Here is a 12,879-nt window from a genome sequence, read left to right on the forward strand (position 1 = left end):
GATAGAAGAACAATTGCTAACATGTACAGGAACCATACAGCAACAATAACAATTGAAGAACATAAGAAAGAAACCCTAATAAGAAAGGGAGTCCGACAAGGATGTTCCCCATCACCGTTATTTTTTAGCAGTTAATGATGTTAAAGAACAATTTAGATTTGGAGTAACAGTACAAGGTGAAAAGATAAAGATGCTACGATTTGCTGATGATATAGTAATTCTAGACGAGAGTAAAAAGGATTTAGAAGAAACAATGAACGGCATAGATGAAGTCCTACGCAAGAACTATCGCATGAAAATAAACAAGAACAAAACAAAAGTAATGAAATGTAGTAGAAATAACAAAGATGGACCGCTGAATGTGAAAATAGGAGGAGAAAAGATTATGGAGGTAGAAGAATTTTGTTATTTGGGAAGTAAAATTACTAAAGATGGACGAAGCAGGAGCGATATAAAATGCCGAATAGCACAAGCTAAACGAGCCTTCAGTAAGAAATATAATTTGTTTACATCAAAAATTAATTTAAATGTCAGGAAATTATTTTTGAATGTGTATGTTTGGAGTGTCGCTTTATATAGAAGTGAATCTTGGACAATCGGAGTATCTGAGAAGAAAAGATTAGAAGCTTTTGAAATGTGGTGCTACAGGAGAATGTTAAAAATCAGATGGGTGGATAAAGTGACAAATGAAGAGGTATTGCGGAAAATAGATGAAGAAAGAAGCATTTGGAAAAATATAGTTAAAAGAAGAGACAGACTTATAGGCCACATACTAAGGCATCCCGGAATAGTCGCTTTAATATTGGAAGGACAGGTAGAAGGGAAAAATTGTGTAGGCAGGCCACGTTTGGAGTATGTAAAACAAATTGTTGGGGATGTAGGATGTAGTGGGTATACTGAAATGAAACGACTAGCACTAGATAGGGAATCTTGGAAAGCTGCATCAAACCAATCAAATGACTTTGATTGACAAAGAAATTGACAGACAAAAAAAAATTCTATTAAAAACTATTAAACTTTTGTATCTACTCATTTCTTAAATTTATTTTAAATAAAAAAACAGCTCAATGTTTAGAAAAATATTCTCTTCACACTGATGATTCATTTCTTAAAATATTTCTGTAAAATAATTAATATTTTCACAAAAATAAGGATACGAAAATGCGTCACAAAATATTTTTTTTAAATATTTTTATTTTTAAAAGCTTCACTCAATATTTTCACAAAATGCTTCGGGGGTGTAAGGGGCGGAGGGTGAGCCTTGACTGGGTAGTTATTAATATTATTATTTTCAGTTTATTCTATTATAATTTAATGAATTATTAATTTTTATTATAGATAAATATCAACTGATTAGATTATTTTTTTTTTTTTTACCTTTTTCTAAAGTTTTACTGTGAATCCTGTAAAATAACTAGATGTTCCGTCAAGGGTATAGTTCAAAATTTATCAATAAAGCAATCCCTCATAATTATTTATCTTATGTAGGTCAAAAAGAGGCTTAAAAGGCTTTTACTGCAAAAATTTCATCATATCAACAACATATCCTTTCTAAATATTAACTCTCTCACCCAGTTTTGTTTACAAATATTTACGGGAGTTTAATTTTTTTGGAAAACAGCGAACAGAAAAAAGTGTAGGTTTTACTTTGGGGAAAAAAATAAAAATTACAATTTTGACAGTTTTAATAAATTTTTCATTAATTTAAAATTACAAACAAATTACAGTGATCCCGTCCATGTGTTGTCAAAATTTAGTTACTTCATTTGATAAAGTTTTTATATGCTTATCCTAAGGTTTAAAAATATTAGTGATAGTATTTATTTATATTTAATATTTTGGAAGAAATATAAAGTAAATAAGCATAATTATTTGTTTTCGAAAGGAAGAGTTAATTTATATGAAGTATTACTACTGTGTGAATTTTACAATCTATACCCCTTAAATCATTATGCTTTCATTCTAATCATTTTGTAGCTTTACATAAAGTAATATTAGAAATTCGGTTTTTATTTTTACATTCATTCAGCTAGATGGAACAAAACATTCTAGAAGATACGATTATTGTTTTTAAAGCATCAAAACGAGGATTGCATTCAATATTTTGATTTAATATTTAGGTAAACTATATGTTTCTATGTAACTAATTAATTACTTTTAAGTTGATTTATCACGAATCTTATCCAAAACAAATAGCTTAAGAATATATTGAGCTCGATACACAGCCTATTGTTGCATTAAAAAATATATATCATTAAATTTTAAGTAAATTAAAGTTAAAAAAAAAATATTATTTTTAACACCCGGTGGATTATAAAACTAGTAATTTTAATACGGAAACATAGACAGTAAACTTATTTCATGTTTAAACTGCATTTATTAAAAAACAAAGTTGAATTAATTTAAAATTGAATTGAATAACTATTTATACAAGAAAACATAAATTGATAACGGAAAATTAATTTGAACTTGTATGTGATACTTATAATATATAAAACAAATAAGTGTAAAAATGCTTAAATGTAATATGAATTCAGAAGAATGATAAGTTAAGTAACCAAAGTAAAGAACCCCCAGTGGAAATTATAATATTATAAAATATTTACAACGTTATCGCTGAGTTATAGCTTTTGAGTAATAAAATGTTATGTTTTTTAAACATGATTAAAATTATTCTAACAAGAAATATTTCTTAGGAAAAAATTAAATTATCAATTCAAATATTATTTTAATAAAATAAAATATTTTGTATTTTTCATCGTCAGTAAATTAATAATAATATTAAGTTAGGAAATTATTAGGTTTTTTGTCAACAAATGATGCAAAAACATTTAATGAATAATATAAAGAAATAATTTTCAACTTATCAGTAAGACTAAAAAATGAAGAAAAAAGATTGACAATAGATTATTTACAAAAAATAGGAAACTAAACCTCATGGTACATACTGACCGTTTAGGTACGTTTTTTTTGTGTTCAGTCATTTGACTGGTTTGATGCAGCTCTCCAAGATTCCCTATCTAGTGCTAGTCGTTTCATTTCAGTATACCCTCTACATGCTACATCCCTATCAATTTGTTTTACATATTCCAAACGCGGCCTGCCTACACAATTTTTTCCTTCTACCTGTCCTTCCAATATTAAAGCGACTATTCCAGGATGCATTAGTATGTGGTCTATAAGTCTGTCTCTTCTTTTAACTATATTTTTCCAAATGCTTCTTTCTTCATCTATTTGCCGCAATACCTCTTCATTTGTCACTTTATCCACCCATCTGATTTTTAACATTCTCCTATAGCACCGCATTTCAAAAGCTTCTAATCTTTTCTTCTCAGATACTCCAATTGTCCAAGTTTCACTTCCATATAAAGCGACACTCCAAACATATACTTTCAAAAATCTTTTCCTGACATTTAAATTGATTTTTGATGTAAACAAATTATATTTCTTACTGAAGGCTCGTTTCGCTTGTGCTATTCGTTATTTTATATCGCTCCTGCTTCGTCCATCTTTAGTATTGTACTATAGTGTGTTTAAATCTTAAATTTTCTTGGAAGGTATTACTTGATGCCTCCCTTTTACGTCATTATTACACTGTACAATTTACTTATAGTTTCATTTTTCAGGAAATTAATTGTAAATAAAACACTACACAAAAAATGAATAAATAAATAACTTAAAAAAAATATCAAAAATTGATTAAAAAATGTTGAACTTTAGTGCTTAATTTTTCGAGAAAAATTACAATCAGTAACGAATAAATTGCTAGCACTGATATTTGAAACAAACGTTTTAAAATTTTTCTAAAAATTAGAAATTTTAAAAAGTTGTAAAATCAATTATTTGTCTTTAATAATCTTATTAGTAAGTTGTATTATTTTTTAAGTTAGGTTTGTTTTATATTTCAATTTTAGTTTTAGTTGTATGACTTCGATGATTTGTGATCACGTTGTAAGTTTTTGTTCTAATAACTTATGTGTAGAATTTTTAAACAAAAAATTATACGATCTACATAGACGACATGAAGGTATTTTCTTGGTTTTTGTTATCGTTGGTCAGTATTTTATTGTTGCAACTTATTTATACACAACTTAATATCATTAAGTTGTCTTATAATGTTAGTATAATGCTAGTATATCATATAATGTTAAGCAATAATGTAAAGGATTGTTTGAAAAATTGAGATAAAAATATCCCTGAATTTTAGAACATTAGCTCATCCTCAATATTAGTAACTTTAGGTAGTTTTTCTCCATTTTTTTTATTTTATTTTTTATTTTAAAAGATTATTTCTTTCATTTCGTGTTACTTGATGCTTGTTATTCTTACGGGGATGGTTTTTTTTTTGCCTGCATATTTAATGAAAAATTCATTAAATTTTGACATCTTTTAAATCGGCACTAAATTAAGGGTTTTAATTTGGACTTTAAATAGTTAAAGTTACGGCTAACATAGAGTTCGAACCAGAAACGGTTTCATGCATAATATTTTACTATTTTTTTTTTTTTTTTTTTTTAATAGATGAGAGATGATGAATAGATAATCTACACAGAGGCTTGAAGATTATGTAATACCATAGAGTGGGGAAAAATTTTATGGTATAAAATATACCTATTCTAATAGTTATTGTAACCCGAAATCTTCTAAACGTAAGGCTGAAACGCTGTCACTAATTCGTGGTGATTGAAACCCATCTGACGAATGTCTAACCAAATGATAAATATACATAATATATTACACATATCATATAAATGTAATAGATAGTACATGCATTCAGAAGACAAAAAGTATATAAATAGATACAGCGATAAAACAAATTTTCCCCTATTTACTCAGTCAAGTAAAAATTATGAAATATAATAAAGTAGGGTAAAGAGTAACGTGGCTATTATCATATAAATCATATAAAATAATTTTTTACATTATAAATCCCCATTTGTTTAACTTTTTTTATATATTTTCAATCAAGCAATTTTATTTATTATATATTTTCTTTTTTTTTTTGTCTTCAGTCATTTGACAGGTTTGAAGCAGCTTTCCAAGATTCCCTATCTAGTGCTAGTCGTTTCATTTCAGTATACCCTCTACATCCTACATCCCTAACAATTTGTTTTACATATTCCAAACGTGGCCTGCCTACACAATTTTTCCCTTCTACCTGTCCTTCCAATATTAAAGCGACTATTCCATAATGCCTTAGTATGTGGCCTATAAGTCTGTCTCTTCTTTTAACTATATTTTTCCAAATGCTTCTTTCTTCATCTATTTGCCGCAATACCTCTTCATTTGTCACTTTATCCACCCATCTGATTTTTAACATTCTCCTATAGCACCGCATTTCAAAAGCTTCTAATCTTTTCTTCTCAGATACTCTGATCGTCCAAGTTTCACTTCCATATAAAGCGACACACCAAACATACACTTTCAAAAATTTTTTCCTGACATTTAAATTAATTTTTGATGTAAACAAATTATATTTCTTACTGAAGGCTCGTTTCGCTTGTGCTATTCGGCATTTTATATCGCTCCTGCTTCGTCCGTCTTTAGTAATTCTACTTGCCAAATAACAAAATTCTACCTCCATAATCTTTTCTCCTCCTATTTTCACATTCAGCGGTCCATCTTTGTTATTTCTACTACATTTCATTACTTTTGTTTTGTTCTTGTTTATTTTCATGCGATTGTTCTTGCGTAGGACTTCATCTATGCCGTTCATTGTTTCTTCTAAATCCTTTTTACTCTCGGCTACAATTACAACATCATCAGCAAATCTTAGCATCTTTATCTTTTCACCTTGTACTGTTACTCTGAATCTAAATTGTTCTTTAACATCATTAACTGCTAGATCCAGATCTAGATCTAGATCTTATTTTATTAATAAAATAAGATTAAAAAGTAACGAAGATTGTTACTGTTGCTGTTTGGTTCCTGTAACAATATTTTGTTACATTTTAGAATGTAACAAAACATTTTTAAGCACAATTTGACCTGCCCGATCAAAACTAATTCTTATTTTAAAGAATTATTTCTTGTAAGAAAAATATTTCTTGTTTGAAATATTTATTTGACTCCAGTTTAGTGATCAAAGAGTAGGGGTGTGCCTGATATATTAAAAATATAATTAAATATGGAAAATCCTTTTTTGCAAGGACCTAAGATAAAAATGTATAATTATGCAATAAAATAAAATATAACTTACCAATTGATGTATCGTAAGCGTGTAAGTATTCAGAAGTCATAAACTGTGATATAAGAGAACTTTTACCGACACCAGCTGAACCAAGCATGACTACACGGTAAGGTGCTGTAATACCCGGACACGATGCGCACGATGACTCTCTAGAAGAAGCAAGTGATGTGGTAGCTGATGTTCTAGCACTACCTGGATACGAGCCTCCACCAAAAACTTGGCAGCTGGTATTTTGATGTTCCGTACTGAAACATAAGAAAAGAAAGCAAGTAAGTACTATATAATGGATTTTTGTAATAATCTGAAAATACTACTTTCCTCTGTTATAGTTTATCACAAAATAAAGAACGCTACGAGTAAATAAAATCTTCTGTGAATCTGTATATCCCTTGATCTACTAAAATAATGATTACAAATATTTTTTTTTATTCTTGCATTGGCATTTTTTTATCATAAATATGTGATTTACTTTTTTCGAACGGATTATTATGATTGTTTGTTGATTGATCCTTTATAACCAAGAAGCTTAAATTTGTGTACCGGATATGCAAAAAGCGTTGCTATAATACACTTTATATAAGATAAACGAAAATTCTACTACTATAAGGCAAAGTTTTGGTTGTACAATCTTGCCTGTAATTATGATATCTAAAAAATTGCTTAACTATTATTCTAAATCATATATTGCAAAGAATAGTGGATAATAATTTTAAAGATTATATATAATAATTATTTATAATAATATAATACTGAAATTTTTATTGATGTTTTTTTAAATACTTGTGTATATTTATATCTTTAATATCAATAACAATTTAATTTATTCTATTTCAATTTAATTTTAATTAATATCAATTAATATTATTATTTTTTTATTTTTCATGAATATATATATAAAATCAAAATTTATCAGAGTCATTATTGAAAAAAGGTTATTAATAGTTTTACTAGTTAAATTAAATTAAAAAAACATAATAATAATTTTAAAAATTCTCCAATGAAAAGATTGACAGTAAAATAATTGTTTGAATAGAATTTACATAAAAAATATTAAAATAAGGATTTATTAATTATGCTCAAAAAAAATTCTAGTAATATTATAATTCGATAATTCATTTGTACAAAACAACAGAATTGCATCTAATCTATATGAAGTTGTTTTAGCCTCTATGTTTCCAAGGTAAAAAAAATTCCTTTATAACATTAATTTGAAAGTTAAATACTAGTAGATAATTAATTTAATATTAATTTTAATATTACCTTAATTTATTTTTTCATTTGTTAACTTTTCTTAACAAATATGAAAAGTTATAGCATTTGATAAAGTAGGTACAATTACTGGAATAGAACATTAACTTATGTTTGTTTAATTATATATATATATATAAATATATGTTTTTTTTTACTTTTATTTATAGTCGCCTCAACAATTAAAGTCATTAGTGACTTATCAGTGTAATGTAACTGTACCGGTAAATTTGTAGTCTTGAACAAACTCAGGTCGACAACGCCCGAAACGTGTGGTTAATTAACACCCTATCACCAAAAAACACCGGCATTCACGATCTAGTATTCAAATCCGAATAAAAGTAACCTTTATTAGGATTTAAACCTGAGAATTTCGACGTCGAAATCAACTGATATACAACGACGAGTTTACAACTAAACCAACCCGGTGAGTTAATTATTTTATTGTTCGTTTATTAGATTCCATATCGTAAAGATTATATTTGATCTAAATTAAACAAATAGAATAACCATTCACAATAAATCCTAAGTATATAGCACAAGAAATTTCAAGAAAAGTGAATTGCGAATTGGTTTCTAGTTAAATTCTTCACCGAGTCAAATATATCATTAAATATCTGTTCATTAAGTATGATGCAATATCTGTTCAGGTTTCGCCTAGCGGCTGATGAGTTGTGTGTCTGCGGGGAGGTCCAGTCGAACGAACATCTAATGTTCGACTGCCCTGCTCTAGTGGGGGGGGGGGGCAGAGACCGGGCCACCCTGGAACTTAGAGGTCGGGGGAAAACTGGCCGCTCATAAACGGCGAGTCAATGTGGCGTGAGCCGCATTGTCGGACCGTGTGGGAGTTCCTCGATGAGGTTGCGATGTTCAACCGTCATCGTTAGATTGGCTAATTTAAATGGGATTTATTGATCCCTGTAGCGTGCCTGTGGGATGTCTTCCTTGAAATAATGGCTGCCATCAGCCAGTAATAAGCTCCAAGCGCTTTAAATGGTGGACAGGCACTAGCTGGCAAACAGCGACCGAGGCGTGGCGGCTTAAATTGCCGTCTTTTTAACTTATAACTTTTTTAGTTTTAAATTGTAACAAGGGGTGCGCCTTCCCGATCTAGTTTTAATGTGCCAAGTGAGTGGTAGGGACACATAAAGCGGGTGCTGTACGGCAACCAGCTTAACCGCTAACGCAAGATAGGAGCTCACTAGGAGCATTAGGTATAACGAGGTCGCAAATCTATTTTTGAGGCACAGTAGCCGTTTTTTGGGACGGAACATTTGGTCTATGCTCTAGGGCGACCGAATGGGGTGGTGGAGGGTGAGATGCCAGGTAACCAAACAATCAGTACATATCTAGCAGAGTTTACCGAAATACAAGTAATTCAGCATTCCAAGAGTTGAATTTATTTTCCTCACCATTGGGGATCACTTTATTCTACTCACTAATGCGGCTACGTTTCATTGATAAAGTAATTATTCATTAGTTTTTATTGGTAAATCGAGATTATGTTTAGCACGTGAGCCTGCAAATAGTGTTGTATTTTTTCAGCTTATCTTCATAATTTTAAGTGTATATTAAAAATTATATTAATATTAATTGAAAAACTGCATGTTTTACAAGCTATACGGCTGAAATATGATATTTTTACTGTTCCTAGTTTCCCTTCAACAAAAATACAATCGGTCGTTTGGGTTTGCAATTTTTTTTTGTTTAACTAAGCTGAATTTTTCATACATCCCATAATTAAAAGAAATGGTAGAAAAATTGCACTTTTTTGATTTTCCTCACACGGCTGTTGTCATATTTTAGTTCTAAATAAAGCAAGACCAACTCCTCTAACATTCAGAAACTACAGATAAATCTATTATTAAGTTTAATTACAGTCATTTTGTAAACAATAAATACCAATAAATGTCATTTTATGGTTTCTTACAATAAATACCATTAATTTTATTATAAAAGTATGAATCGAGTTATTTCATTACTCTCATTAGCCACACGCCTGTATTTATTAGTAAAGTGAATACTTTATACTGAAGTATTAAAAATATAATTAATTACAAAATATATAATTAAAAAAATTTTTTATACTTCTTTTTAAAAATATCCACTAATATAAAAAGTAAAAAAGATTGATACTTTCCCTTGATTCAGCACATTAGTACTACGAATTATGCGCACATCCTCGTAACTCGTTAGTAATTTGAATATACGGTTATTGTGTTTACTATAACTAGCACAATAACAATCTCTTGCTTTATAAGGAAATTGACGGGATGGAGAAAAGAGCACAAAAGGCAAATTGACACCTCGATGTTTAGAGGCTTCCAAGGGAGTAGCAAAGAAGATGAAGTAGCGCTTTCAGGGACCAAACATAGAAACATATCTGGGAATGATACTAGCCATTTTTGAACGATAACAGTGTAGGAAGTAAAAGAGTGGGGAAACTCTATACTCTATCTCACAGGGACTTTACAATGAAATATTAGTTTTTAAAAAGTTTTGTTCTAAGTTAACCGCTCAAAACTACTAATCTGAATCTGTTTTGTCAGTTTTTATTTTTATTTTTGGAATTAAAAATCTACATAAACTATTAATCTAGATCCGAAAAATATTTAGATATTTAGCGAAATCATGTAACTACCTTGTACATAACTGAACTCTTGTCACGTGAATAATTCTAGCTTATGATTAGGATTAGATTCAAAAAGCATATTCATATTTTATTTTAAACACGGCTCAGATAAGATAAAATTTGTTTAACGTAGTATTTACTATACGATGTACACTAGTTGTTCTAAATTATTGCCGATTAGTTTGAAAATTAATAATCGCTTCATAATAACGATAGCCCATCGGTTTGATCTAGTAGTTAACTCCTCGTCGAAAGTCAGTTGTTTTACAGCTAATTTTCGAAGTCGTAGATTCTGAAATTCAAATTCTAGTAAAAGACAGTTGCTTTTGAACAGATTTGAGTAGTAGACAATGGATACCGGTGTACTTTGTTGGTTGTGGGTTCAATTAACCATTTCAGGAATGTCGGCCTGAGTCTGTACAAAAGTACATCTCATTTACAAGTCATAAATATCATCCGTATTTCATTGGGTCGTGGGGGGTTACATATTGTTCACCAGTTGTACAAATTGCAAGGTACACATAGGAAACAAAAATGATAAAAAAATTGAGGACATTTTAATATATTTTTCAGCCATTTTAATATGGCTGAAAATTTACAATTTTGTTTCGTTAATAATAAAAAAATAATCAGATTCTCTATTTTAGTACATTGAAATCCAATTTGACATTACAGCTCTTTGAGAGTAATTGGTGATTAATTTTTTTATACTGTTGCTCAATTCAAATGTCATCTTTGGACGAAACATTTTCTAGTTACCAAGACCAATTTTCAAGTAACTGCTATTTCGGTCAGGAATAGTTATTTTAAAACTAAAGTATAAAAATCATATGTTAGTTCTTTAAAAGAAGATTTTATTTTATTAAGAATGCCGTTATAATTAAATAAAAGTAATTACTGCTACAACGGAGATGAACTGTGAACTAATATCTAATTAAACAAAAGATAATTCAAAATTAACTCATATTTTTATTTTCTGTAAAAAAATAAAATTACTGTAAACTTACCTAATTATATAAATAGTAAATTGTGGTATTAATAAATTGTGGTAAATAATAAATTGCTGGTATTACAGGTAATGAAATCGCAGACGAAGCTGCCAGAAAGGCAGCAGTCTGCGATGATTTGGATGCATTTCCTGTAAGAGTGGCAGATTTTAAAAACTGTCTAACTAACGTAATAAAAAACAAATGGAATACGAATGAAGGAGTTTAAAAACAAAATTAAACTCAGTTAAAACTTCTCCATATAAATGGAAAAGCGACGTGAAGTTGACTCGACGAGAACAAGTACCTGTGACTAGATTTAGAATCGGTCACACGCGATTAACAAATTCATATTTGTTAACCGGCGAAGAGAGATCAATGTGCGGTGTTTGTAATAAAACACTTACAATTAAGCATCTAATAGAAAAGTGTACAATATATAAGGACCTCAGAAAGTGGTTCCGTCTTAGAAATGATATTACTGCTGATTTAGCTGATGGAAATGAAAGAAAAATAGTTGTATATTTACACGCCAGTGGACTTCTTAAAATTCTATAAAAATTAAAATTTAAAGCTGTGTTAAAGAATCTCTAAGAGGTAGTTGCATTTAAATGTGGAAGTCTCGAAGCGTAGCACGTGTAGTGACGGGAGGTGACGGCCTAGGCCTCTTGCCTAGGCCACCCTGGCTCTTCTGCATTCAAGAGCAGTGAGTCGGGGTGTTCCGATGATGGTATGGGGGACCCTCAAGGGTGGATTGAGGGCGCGAGGCTATGGGTGTGCTCGGTGCATGCCTGCAGCCTGTTTATAAGGAGGAGTCAACTGCCACGGCACCTGGCGCGACTGATATACTGCTCAACGGCGGTTCTGGTCGTCCCGAGGGTGCTTAAACAAACTATAAACGAGACACGTCAATGAAGGAAATGGTATTGTAATCTTGTATTTTTAATTTCATGGTCTTTTGAGAACCTTATTTCACATTTTAATAATGGGGCCCTTTACACCCCATAAGTGTTGTTTTGTCTTGTTGTAATTAATGTTTCTGTGTAGATTGTGCTTTTACATAAAATGTAAGGGTCCTTTACACCCTTACATATGACGATCCTGATGGTGACACTAATTTCTTTTAAGGAATGTGACGAGGGCTAATGACCTTAGTAGTCGATGCCCGTAAAAAATTCAAAAAAAAAAAGAAAAGTAAATTGTGGCTCTCTGTTACAGCACATTCATTGTACTACTGTGAAATATTTTATAATATTTTTATTCACAAATATCACTTCATCCATCGCAAAATAGTTTTTTTTTTCAGGTTATATTAACGAGTATAACAGTTCAGAAATAATCAATCCTGATGTAGCTATTACTTAAAAAATTGTGCAATAAATGAAAAACTGATAGTTAAAAAACACCCAAATTTGTGAAGGGCAATGAGATGTGATTAATTATTAATTCCTTTATTTTTAGTTTACAAAAAATAACAATTTTTTAATCAAAAAATTGAATTTTTTAAAGGAAAACAGAATGAATAATAAAAACTTATTAAAAGTCCAACATCGGTATTTTTATTTTAACATAAAACGAGTTATTAAACTTTAAATTTATCACAAATAAATTGTATAAGTAAATAGTAAAGATAGTTTAATTTGTTTATTAAAGTTTAATTAAAATCTTTAAAAAAATACTATAAATAAGTATTTTATTATCAATATTGTTTTAAATAACGAACATAAAATACCATTTTATGGTAAAATATAATACAAATTTTAACAGCTTGTATAATAATGTGAGATATACAGATTTTTCAGTAATAAAATTTCTTCAGTAAA

At 29.6% G+C, this 12,879-nt stretch overlaps 1 protein-coding gene across 1 annotated transcript in view; it reads right to left on the reverse strand.

Annotated features, from left to right (window-relative positions):
* LOC142317980 (uncharacterized) overlaps positions 1 to 12,879 on the reverse strand; it is a 621,817-nt gene that overhangs the window by 118,718 nt on the left and 490,220 nt on the right. The window contains exon 4 of the mRNA XM_075354514.1: positions 6,200 to 6,435. Within this exon, the coding sequence (XP_075210629.1) occupies positions 6,200 to 6,435 (236 nt within the window). The remainder of the gene's footprint in view (positions 1 to 6,199; positions 6,436 to 12,879) is intronic.

This window comes from Lycorma delicatula, chromosome 1, assembly GCF_047948215.1.
Source record: "Lycorma delicatula isolate Av1 chromosome 1, ASM4794821v1, whole genome shotgun sequence".
NCBI classification, from domain to species: Eukaryota; Metazoa; Arthropoda; class Insecta; order Hemiptera; family Fulgoridae; genus Lycorma; species Lycorma delicatula.